We start from the raw sequence: 12,848 nt of genomic DNA on the forward strand, positions 1-12,848 counted from the left end.
TAGAGAGTCTGCATTATAAAGTGATTATAGGTTCTTCAGAGGAACATTTAATGCCATTGAGAATCTTTAGGACTAATCCATGCCCGCAAAGCACTGTGGGTCCATCAAGAGCTACCAAAGCAGCATATTAAAGCACCAAAATCACAGAACGCCCTGGCCGGGCAGCCAGTGCGCCATTTGGCATCAGACTCTGCCTGCTGGCCCCATGGCGAGTAGTGGCAAAGCCCAGACCTGCTTCACAGACCCCCGAAACTCACCCCAAAAAGGGCAGTCGCCTGGGCTCCGGCAAGCCTGGAATCCACTCACCACATATATGTACATGGTAGCAGGCATGTGTGTTCCAGGCTTGAGAGGCACTGATCCCAAGGCCCCCAAAAGCCAGGTGGCTGCCAGAGCTTTGACTCCCAAGGCCCAGCACCCCTGGGTCCTCCCCCAGCTCAAGCTGCATGGCAAGCAGTGGCAAGGCCCAGACCTGCTTCACAGATCCCCGAAACTCACACCCAAAGAGGGCAGTCACCGGGACTCTGGCAGGCCCGGGAGCTGCTCACCATGTGTACGTACTTGATAGCAGGCGTGTGTGTACCTGGCTTGAGAGGCACCCACCCCGAGCCCCGCCCTTGTTAGATTTATAAGCCAGTTTTGACTATCCTAATATCTACCAAGGTCAGAAAAATTGTGCATCATCACAATAAACAGCTAAATACTAAAATGAAAACAGACATGAGACAGCTGAATGGTACCCTTTAGCCAGTTTTAGATTTATAGCAACCAGTTCTGTGTGCAAACCAAAATTGAAGGACCAATTAAGTAGTCACAGAAGGTGGTTAAGAACCTGCACTTTTATAACATATTGATAATGCAATATGATGTCAATTAATTCTCTAATGTTGTAAATTGTTTTTGATGTTGTGCTGGGGCGTCAAATTGATCAGGACGGTATTTTGCCAGCTCTATCTTCAGACCAGAGAAGTTCTCCCCAAGAAACCGTTGAATTTGTCTGGACAATAGGATGCTGGACTCTATGCTTGGTTTATGTTTGCACTGAAAGATTCTTGACTGGATTTGAACTGCAATACTGCAAAAAGGTGGAGGAATCCACAATGGGAGGATGGCACAGGAAGGGGATTGGGGGAATACCACAGCATATGAATCTGTGTCCATAATGCAATGCAATAAATATTTAAAAAACAGAGTAAAAAGACTTTCATATCATTTGCAGAGAATCAAAGGGTGAAAAATGTCAATGAAGTAGTCACAGGATGCGGATAAGAACTTGCATGGCTTTAACATATTGATTACTCAATACCATGTCAATTAATTCCATAATGTGGTAAATTGTTGTTGATGTCATGCTGGGGCCTTCAATTGATCACGATGATATTCTGCCATCTCAGCCTTCAGACCAGAGAAGGTCTCCCTAAGAAATTGTTCAATTTATCTGGACAATAAGATGTTGGACTCTATGCATGGAATAAGTTTGCAAAGGAAAAAGCTGGACTTAATTTGATCTGTAACACTACAACAAGGTGAGGAATTTACTATGGGGGAGGACCTGAGGAGGGGATGGGGGAATCCCATAGCCTATGAATCTGTGTCACATAATGCAACATAATTAATAAAAAAAAGAAAAAAAAAAGATTCAGTGGTTTGCTGTAAAGCCAGATTTACAGATAGAAGGTGAGATAGAATGATCTTGCATCTATTGGTTCACTCCTGAAAGGGCTGCAAATGCCACCACTGAACCAATCCAAACCCAGGACACAGGAGCTTGTTCTCAGCCTTCTACAAGAGTTCAGATTCCCAAGGTTTTTGGCCATTTTCCTCTAGGTTTTGACAGCAATCAGGGAAATTGGAAAAAAATGGGGCTTGAACCGGCCCCCATGTGGGACCCCAGTACTTGCATGAGGTGGATTAGTCAATTAGCTATCATATCAGGCTCTAGAAACTGTAAAAAAAGAAAAAAAAAAGACTTAAATGCTTTTATTTTACAGTCACTTGCTAGTTTATTTCCCAAGTGGCTATAAAAGTCAGAGGTAGGAAGGCAGAAGCCTGGAGCACTTGAGTTGTTCTCTAATGATTTCCTAGGTGTATCATCAGTAGGGAGTTGAATGGAAAGTGGAGCAGCTGGGATAGAAACCAGCATCTGTATGGGACATCAGCCTCACATTCTGTGGCTCTGCTTGCAAAGCCACAGGGCCAGCTCCAGGAACTTTCCAGCAACACTGAAATTGGATGATTGGTTGCCACTGGCAGAGATGCCTCCCATAGCAAAATCTCTAGTCTGATCTCCCTTTAACTAGGCATAGGTGCGGCAAGGGATTGGGTCAGAAGCAGAGCCCATATGGGATGTCAGTGCCACAGATGCAATTCATTCCACCATGACCCAGAGCCACTGGCTCCCAACTCTTTGAGGCCTGTTTTTGGCTGGGAAATTCTCCTCAATGAGCTGGCAAATGATTTCTTTGAGGGCATCGTGTTGTCCTCATTTCAGTCTGTCTGTCTTCCAACTTTTTTGGGAAGCATCTTGATTTTCATTCAAAGTAATTGTGCCTTATTGTGTGCTTATGTTTATATACCACTGTCTCATTTGACATTCATCTTCATTCCCTAATCCATTAGTTTTCACTCTTGTGTCTAATATAGTAGCATGATAAGATGCTGTGTGCCCCAGGCAATTGGGCCGAACCAGCAGGGGCACCCCCCACAGCCAGAAACCTGCAGGGATATCTGCAGTTGCACCCAACCCCAAGGCCAAACCCCTCCAAACTTGCCCAGTTGCAAGATCTTAGTTGCATGGCAGAGCTAAGATTTTAATCCAGTTTCTAAGTGCCCTCATGGTGTACTCACCCTGCTGGAAGAGCTCTTTTGGGTCCTGGGGGGGAAAAGCCAAGGAACGGTACACTGCCTTCCAGCAGTGTATTTGGCAGGGGCACCACCCAGAGCCGCCACACTGCAGAGAGCTGCTGTTGTCCCCAACCGCAAGGCCCAAACCCCTCCCAAACTCGCCCAGCTGCAAGATCTTAGCGGCAGGGCTGAGCTAGGATTTTAATCCAGTTCCTAAGTTCCCTCATGGTGCACTTTGGCACTAATGCTCCACATACTCGTGCAACTTTATAATTCTTTTGTGACTCAGAGAGGCTTAATATGACTTGGATCCCTTGACTAGACATTGTGTCTCTTCCAGGGAATATCTGTAAGTTTTCAATTGTTGGAAAATAAATCTCAACAATAGTAAATCCAAAATTAAAATGTGTACCCAGCTGTTAATATTATAGGGAACACAATTTTGGGTATAGGATGCTAACTTGAAACACAATCCTTGCTTAATGAAAATGACCAAGCCATTATTCAGAGAAAATTCTGCTCTCTCCAAGCATGGGAAAGGATAAAGTATTTAGGAGAATCTAATATTCTTTCATGGATAACAAACAGGTGATGAATGTAATACATGTACTTTGTATTTCTACACTTGGGTTAATGCTACAAAAAACTGAATCCCTGGAAAAATACAGGCGCATGGATTTAGGGATGTTGGCTTTGGATAATGCTATCAAAAAATGCCAGAAAGTCCTGAAGAAGAACAGCAGGTAAGAGCTGTTTTGGAAATTACTAAAATGTGTAATGACATTGTGCCCCCTTTATATCATGCCACTTTATTGGCAGATAGCTCTACTGAAATAGAAATGAAAAACTGACTAATGTAATTTCATTGTGGCTGCCAGAACCAATATTGAAATAGATGACTATGTGGTATTCATTATAACACAGACACAGTGTGGCTAGAGCATTATTAATCCATTTTAAGTAGAGTTTATTAATCTAACAGCTGATTTTGGCTCCTGTAATAAGTGCTTTGTTTGATGCAATAAGAACTAGGATAAAACCATGACAGGCCTTAGGACAGCCGAGGTCTAATTTTCAGTTTCCTAGAATTGATGAACTTGTTTCTCTTAAGTGGGTTTCCACCCACCCTAGGCAGATTTAACCAATCAGAAGAGACCTGGAAATTTCCTGGTCAACAGCTGGTCATGGGCAATATAGGTGGAACAATCACAGAATTTATAACTTATTCTTGGAATTTAGCACTATGTAACCAAAACCTTGTATAAACTGTGTAAGATATGAGGGCCAAGACATTATCAAGACTCCATTGAGTTGGATGAGACTTGGACAGTAGCTTAAGCTAATAATAAAATCTATTTGGTTTAGTATTGTTCCATGTGGAGGTTGTCTGTCCATGGCTGGGAATAAATCCTGGCCACAACAGTGCATCTCATATAAATCCAAATTTATGTCTAAAATGTCAAGAGTGTATATATTGTACAAAGCACTGTCATTCTTGATACAATCGGAAAGCCTTTGAGTCTCTTTTGGTTAAAGTCATACTTGTTCCAGGCATAGGATTATGTCAAATAATGGCAGTTGCACACCCGTATCCCACACAAACAGCTACCAGGAGGGGATCAGTAGTGCATACCCATGCCTACCTTCTTGTAGAGTGTTTCCTAGCATTTTCTCTAAGGGTCTGATCCTTTTTGGGTGCAGTTTAAGGTCCAGTGTCCCTTTAGAGCTAACTTTTTAATAAAGAGACAGATATAAGTAGTGAGGATTGCTTCTTATATTGCAGGCTGCATCCAATTATGTCAGCAGCATTTGTGAAAAATCAAACATTTTCCCTGGAATAAGCTCAGGTTTTCTAAATGATCAGTTTAATTTACATCTGAGTGCTCATTTCTGGCATTTCCACTTTGTAAAATAAATTTTCTCCATTTCTGTACAAGATTGATTGGTTACCAGTGCCTTGAGGTCTGGAATTGTGATTCCTCCAGCTTTATTTTAGCTTAGCTATTGTGGTCTCTTAGGTTAATGGAAGAACCATTAAAAGATGGTATCATCTTTTCCAGTTCTGAGACAAATGCTTTTTCAAACTTAGCAGAGTGTCTTTATTTGTTACATTCTTTTTGAGGACATGGATGTTTTGACAATATTGATTGTATCTATCTATAAATATTTTAAATTTCTTCATCTTCTGATGTCTATGTATGAGGTAAATTCATTTAGTTCAGGTTAATTGAATTTAATTTATGCTAATGTAATTAATGTTTTATAAACTCCCTCCAAGATGTCATCCACATCTTTACTTAAGTTTATTTCAAAATATTTCAGATTCTTCTTCACTATTTTCAGGGTCAGTATGATTTTAAAGTTCTTTCCAAGACTTTGCAGTTTTTGTACATACATGTGTCACCAATTTATGTTCATATATTTGTACTCCACTTCCTTGTAGATGGACTCTATTATCATTCTCACCAGTCTCCTGATTGGGTCTTTCGTTTCCTCTATGTATATATTCATGTCATCTACAACTAAGATTACCTTTTTTTCCTGTCTTGCAATTATATTTTTCTTCTTTACTAATAGTGCTAGTGAAGTTTTCCAACGCTATGTTGAACTTCAGTGAAAATCTATATATTCTTGGGAGAGTCAAGATGCAGAATAAGGTAATAGCATTCTTAAACAGATGGAGAAACATTAGCCAGCATAAAGAAGAGAAGGCACAATCCAAGAAATAGGAGAGGACAAATGGGCACCTGAAGATTGACAGACATGGAAAAGCAATCGACACAATGGTGTGGTGTTGCAGAGACCAATATCACAAAGACATTCATCAAACAGTGATCTGAACTGCACCAGTGGCAGGAATTTACCAGCAACAAGGTTGGAAGGGCATTCGCCAGGAGCTCAGGATGTGAATCTGGACAAAGAACTGCCCAACCTGATGCTCTCTTTGATTTGACCTGAGGCAGAGACAGAGTGGCAGGTACCAGATGGGCAGTGAGGGAACATGGTAGATTTCACAGCTCAGTCTGCCCCCAGAGCTGAATCAGATGTCAAATTGTGTAGGGAATCATTGGCTATGGAACACAACTGCACATGCACTGAGCTGAGAGTGAATTCATTTCTGGCTCAGTGAACTGTCACAACTCTGTGTACTACAGGTTCCATCCATGGTAGGTCTTGTGTAGCCTTCAGAACTGACAGGCAGCAGATCCAGAACTCTAGCAGTGGCACACCAGGCACTATTTTGTACAATGTAGCAAAAGCTATCAGACTGCAGGGAAAAGAGTAAGCTGTGAATGTCCTGAGCTGGGAGAGAATTCAATCAGTTTGGTGCATTGCACCACTCCCACAAAGAAAATAATACCAACTTTGGCATCATACTGGTCAAGTGAAGCCTGGTAGGCACTCAAACTTAATGGCCAACAGGTTCCAGCAAGATCAGTACCACCAACAACCTAACTATATAGGAACCTGGTGTCACTCTAATCCTGGGAACTGTCTAACCAGAATTGGAATAAAGTCTGTATAAACAAAGGTGCAGTCTCGGAATGGTAGGATGCAAAGACTGGTGAGCCAAGAACTGGGGAAACAGAGATAATGATGGAACTGTGGTAATTCAGGAAGGTGGAGGAATCCACCATGGAGGGATGGGTGGGGAGAATCCCAGTACCTATAAACTGTCACATAATGCAATGTGATTAATAATAATAATAGAAAAGAAAGCCTAACATAAGAACACAGACCTGAAATTTGCTGAAGGGAATGGCACAACTGACTGCAAGCAAAGAGCAGTGTACCAACCACAATAAGCAAAATCAAGTTTTGGATCTGTGATTGACACAGCTTAGAAACCTGCCCCAAGTTGAAGAATCTTCTAAATAGAAGTACAGTGACTAATGATAAAAATAAGAGACAAAGGTGCAATATCACTGCAAACTTCCTTGCAAAGGTGCAAAAACCTTGACCAATCTCTTACAGTTAACTGAAGAATACAGTGAAAAAAATGGAGGATACACAATTCAAAACACCTGTTATATAGCTCCTTATCAACAAGAAAAAGCACGGAATATTAGATTTCAAGAATTTTAAGTAATATGCTGTATACAAAATAAATCAAATAGTAATGAATCAGATTAATAATATAGTTGAGCAAATTAAAAGTACAGTGCAGAGTCTCCAAAATGGAATGAATGAAAGAACAGAAAGAATCTCAGAACTATAAGATATTTGCTGTCACAGGGGAAAGCAGAGTTAGGTCAAGCTAAAAAAAAAAAAAATCAAGAATTAAAAGAGACTATTAAAAAGCCAAATGTTGGCATGGGTCAGGGGCAGACCAGACTGAATCAATTCATATAATTCACTGGTGAATCCGAGCACCAGAACAGAGTGTGGGTTAAGCCATGTTCAGTCTTGTTCTGTGCCCAGACTCATCCCCCATGCAAACCATTGAATGCTATGACCCAGCCCATTCTGCCCACCACATTCTTGTCCAATATGTACACCAGCAAGAACCTCAGCATATTGCAACAGCTCTCAATAACATCTACAAAGCCTGCCCCAGTCGTGGCTAACACATTTAAAAGATTTTTACAGCAGAGCAGTCTAATTGTCAGGTATCCCACTTGACTTACCCACACATTGCTCCAACCAGCACAGCCAGAAACGTAGACAGGGAGAGAGTCTGGGGAGGAAGCACCAACAGGAGACCAGTGATGATAGAAGTTTCTGTGAAATCTCTCTTTATTGCTCCTTCACCTCTCCTTATATACTCTTCCCCCAAGAAATAATTTAGTTAGGAAAATGGATACAGATGAGTCCAATTAATTTAGGTGTTTTTAGCTGCAAGCCCAGTTCCTGTTCCTGCCCAGCCCAATGAAAGCTAATCAACTCTCTAGCCCACAGCAAGTCTCCCTTTTTTGTTTAAAGCAGACTCGAATGTGCCTGTTTTATGTTGTGGACTATCAGACCCTGAGCCTTACTCATCATTGGGAATCTCCATAGCATGATGGAGCTCCTGTCTTAGATTGGTGAGTGTGCAATCCATCTTACCTGTCACCAGCTTCCACTCAATGTGTTGCCTCCTGAAGCTGCACAAACCATGTTTGGGGAGGCTGGTAACCCTGTTCCATGGCTAAGAGTATCTTTAGCTCAGTAGCAAGAAGCAGACAGCAGTCCTGGGCTTGGGAAACATTTTGCAATTGCACAGGTATTACATGCATAAAGACATTTGATGGGGAACAAGAGGCCATGACCACATCACACAGCATCTGCTGCTTTTCTGCCAACAAATCAACACACTGTTACAAAATAAGTATGACCAGCCTCACATGTTAATCTATACAGTTCTGTTGTGCTATAGGTCAGCCAGATCCCCGCAGTAGCTGTAGAGTGTCCTAAGGTCACTGCTGCTGTGGAGATGGCTGCCAATGCCAAGACAATGCTGACTACAATGGTCAATGTTACACCAAACTCTTTTTTCTGCCTTATCAGAGCAACAGAGGCCTCTCCATTAGCCGCAACAGGCACAGGCAGTATTCTGGGCAGCCACATTACAACTACAATGTAATTAATGAAGTTAAATAATAATAAAAAAAAAACCCAACAATATCTCAATTATCATTCTCACATTCTGTTAGGGTGCAACTGATCTCAGTGCAATTCACTTCGGAAACGTTTTCTGCATGTAAGAGAGAAAAATTGGGGGGATAACACAGGCAGACACAGGTTTAAAATTCAAGAAGCTAAGTAAGGTTCCACCATGTGAGTGAGTCCTCAAATCCAGAGGAGTGATTGATCTGATAATTTCCATAGGAATATTTGCCTACCTGAGTATGGGAAAGGGGGTGCATGCCAAAGCATGCCCATACTCCACAAAGTTGTCACAAAGAAAAGACAGGAAACATTGGGACCTTGTTGCTTATAGGAAGAAAACAAAATGGGGGTGCATAACAAAGGCACAATATACTTGCTTGTCCTGTTGATCTTCCAACTCAAATGCCATCACCATGGCCAGTAACTGAGCTTTCACAAAACTCAGCAGCAGGAACTTGCCTTGTAAGTCTCTCAGCAATCCACTGTGAGCCATTTTTACTTTCTGGAAAAATTCAAACCACTCCTAGCCCCCATATGAGGACAGGATCTGGTCGTTGTCACTGACAAATCAAGGGATCCTCCCACAACATGTAAACCTGGTGCTTCTGAGACAGATTCCAATAACAATCTGCAGCAGACCATCCTTCAGCATCTAATCCTAGAAAATTTAAGAAAAACAACACAAGGTTCAAATGATCTTGGGGAGTGTTATACTCCCCATTTTATTGTTTTAATAAGATAACCCTTAATAATATGGTTGGCATGTTCTACAATACCTTGTCCTTAAGGATCATAAGAAACACTTGAAAGTAGTTGTATATAATGGGAAGCAGCAAAATCACAAAACTTATTGCTGGTATAGCAGGCACCATTGTAAGTTTTAATAACTTTGGGAGTTCCCATATGAAAAAACATGCATAGCAAAGCATTAGAGAATACCTGACTTTTACTCCTTTCTGAGGAATAGCTAAAATAATTCTACAGCAAGTATTGACTGTAATATGCACATTCTTTAGTGTCCCATACTCTGGAATGTGTGTTAGTCCATTTGATAATAATTCTGAATATAATCCAATCAACCTGATCTACTATTGCTAGATTCCTAGTATAATGTTAATATGTTAGAATGTTAGCATTAGACAATGTTAGGCCCTTTTGTGCCAAGAAGCTGCTGCTTTGCTAGGTCGGGATGTGTCTGGAGCAGGGAAAACTCCACTTTAGCAATAAATGTTGTTATTCTGTGACCTTGTGAAAAGTGTCACAAGCTTTATCTATAGAATGCACCCAGGTGCAGGACAGTGCCACAATCATCCAGCCCCAGGAATAGGATGATCCATAAAGATTATGTGGGTGGGAATGGAATGAACTTTCTACACCCAGGGGCCTTAAAGATAATGTATCTGGGAACAAAGTGGACTATTTGCATCTGGAAGCCCTAGAGATGATGTGTCTGATCACTGTGTTTGAATTTGCACAGGCTATGACGCCTGTAATGACTGAAGGGGCATATATAATCTCTAGCCTTTTGCTAGTACTGGGTCTGACCCCTTCTTGCCTGGCCTGCATGCCCCAAGATCAGTCAGAACCCAGCATGCTGGCACAAGAAAGTCTGTTTGCTTTTTCATTATCAGTAAGGCTTTGTGCAATTCATGGGAAATTGACAAAACCAGACCCTAACAATGTCTCCACAAAATGAGAAATTAATCTGTTGGCATTCTTCAGGCCTCGTAAAAACACTAAGGGAAGCTCTAGAGTTTGAAGCTTTTGAATTCCTAGATGCCTTTTTAAGGATGGCCAAAAACATCTGAAACAAGATATTTTGTTGTGGAAGTTGGCACAATACATTAGAGATTACACTTGTTGACATGAAATCACCACTCAAATACTTTTAAAACAAATATAAAACCTTTACCAGTTTAAAGCAGTGAGGAATTTGATAACCAGCTGCTGGAGTCCAGCTCCAGCCGAGAGTTCGGAGCTCAGGAAGGGTGCGTGGAGTCGCCGATAAACAAAGTCACAAACACTGACACTTGGTGCATTCTCACAACAGCTCAAGAAAAAGCTGTCCTTTTTATTTACTCAAAACCTCACAGCTTTTGCACAAGCAACTAATTGTTCTGTTTTTTACTTCAAGATTAAGGGGGCATGTACAGACATTTGGTCACTCTGTCCACACTTCAAGGCTAAGCAGGTGCCCCTAGAGATAATTCTTTAAAACACTGTATTCATATTCTTCAAAGCAAGCCATTATTCATTCTTTAACAGTAGCTATGGAGAGGCAGCCAGGATTCCAATGCCAAGGCACATGTGGTTACCGGCTAATCAGTAATACATTCCTACCACATTTCTATTTCTACAATTTGCTCATTATTCAATGGCAAAATAGTTTACAAGGGAAAAAATATAATTCTAAAAAACAAAAATTACAAATATTTAATCCCCCTACAATTAAATACCCCACAACCCCATAAACAATGAAACAATAATTAAAAACATTTTTCTTAATAAAACATCCTTAATTCCTCTAGCAAAAAAATTATAAAAGCGGCTAAAACAGCTACATTTCTTATGCTCCAAAAAATTGCGAAGATAGGCTAGCCTATGGGATAATAATAACTATATTTATTGCCATAGCAGTTTCAGCTCTCACTCCCATCACTTGCATTCCCGTGGGTCCGCTGGGTGCTACCTGGCTGGCCAGACACTGGAAAGGAGGCAGATCTGCCTCACATGTGACCTCTTGTCTTCCTGCTGTCTCCTGGCCTTGAACCAGCCACCATCTTAGGGCAGGGCATGCGTGCAGTGCCCCCAACAACCAGCTGAAAGAACAGAATAACTTTAGCATACAAAAATGCTTTGTATACAATGAATACTACATTGATGTAGCCTATACCTTGAAACAATTTAATTCTGATGGACCTTAGTTCTATACCAAACTATTTGTGATAAAATTTCACATTTTTGAAAATATCTAAAATGAAACCTTAAGAGTTACAAAAGACAAAATACTTCCTTGAATCTTAAATTCTAAAAATTTCCATGGATATACAGATGAAATTAACTTGCTAAACATTTATCACTCCAAACTGCCTTCCAAAGTAAAATTTGCAAGCCCACAGTATAAGTTCTGTAAAATTCTTCTTTTTTCCTAGCCCTTTATTTCTTATTATAATTTTATAAATATGTTTAAAAAGTGGGTGACCAGGCAACAGAAAATTTAAGGTCAGGTAATGAAGGTCTGTATGAATCAAAAGTGGCTATAAAAGCTGGCAATAGAACACCTGACTAACAAAGTCAGCATCCCAAGAATTGCTATTTGAGCAAAGCATTCAACCAAGCTTCCAATGGGTGGGGTATAATTGGTAGGTGCCTAGGATTCAATCATGAAATGGTGAAGAAGGAGGTACAGGCCATATGTGGCAACAGCATCCCTCAGATTCTTTTTGTTCTTAAAAGATAATGCCATGTGTTGCCTCATTCTTTGCCTTTGCTGATCTTCTGCCTCAACCACTGGGAAGGCTAATCGCCTAGCAAGGGCAGCTTCCTCAGTGTCTCCTTGTTCCTGTGCCTGCTGTACTGCACATCCCACAGGTGAGAGGGAAGTTGAAAGCAGAGGGTCCAACACAAGTTCCAGCAGTGTGCCTGCCCTGTTCCTGCCTCAACTAAAGGGAGAGACACTGGTCTTACTCCTGTAAATCTTTCACAGCTATGCTAATATTTAATGGCGCAGATGGTACAGGTGGTGCAGAGAGCCCTGTCTCTGGTCAAAAGAAATTTTTGCTCATCACACACTCTATGAGCACATGCTCTATGGGTGGAAGATCCTTGGAAGACTCACTTCCATCCTCTTCCCTTTCTTCCTCCTCATAAGGGGACCACTTATATTCACGAGATTTCTCCAGATTTTGTCTGGCTTGGAGTTTCTTCTTTTTTACCCTGGCTTGTGGTTCTCATTGTCTTATTGTGCTTGATTCCCTAAATCTTCATGTGAATAATTTTTCAAGGAAGGATTGCACCACCATTTGTGGGGATGACAACTTATTTTTTACCAAGTGCCAGTGGGAAAAACGTGGCTACAAGGAGAGTAAACCATGGGGATATGTCACAGAAAGCTTCAAAGAACGTCTATGTATTCTTAAGATTAATATTGGTGCATTGTAACTGGAACAGATCTCTGATTCCCTTAATCATCTGCACTTTAGTGAGTACTGGCCCCATGATAAATTTTACTTATTGCAATGAGTAATTTTTTTATTCTCTGTTTTATGTATGTATTAGTGTTTTTTTAACATTCCGAATATTTTTATATTTTATTTTTTATTTTTTTTAATTTATTTTTTTATTAATTATTATGCATTATGTGACAGTTTCATAGGCTATGGGAATCCCTCCACCCCTCCCCACGCCCCTCCCCC

General features: G+C 40.9%; 1 protein-coding gene across 1 annotated transcript in view; it reads left to right on the forward strand.

Moving 5' to 3' along the window:
- The first annotated feature begins 205 nt into the window (after window positions 1-205).
- The window catches only part of LOC131478742 (histone-lysine N-methyltransferase PRDM7-like), a 68,504-nt gene continuing 55,861 nt past the window's right edge, over window positions 206-12,848 (forward strand). The window contains 1 exon segment of the mRNA XM_058659315.1: window positions 206-553. Within this exon segment, the coding sequence (XP_058515298.1) occupies window positions 206-553 (348 nt within the window).

Source organism: Ochotona princeps, chromosome Y (genome assembly GCF_030435755.1).
Source record: "Ochotona princeps isolate mOchPri1 chromosome Y, mOchPri1.hap1, whole genome shotgun sequence".
Lineage (NCBI taxonomy): Eukaryota > Metazoa > Chordata > Mammalia > Lagomorpha > Ochotonidae > Ochotona > Ochotona princeps.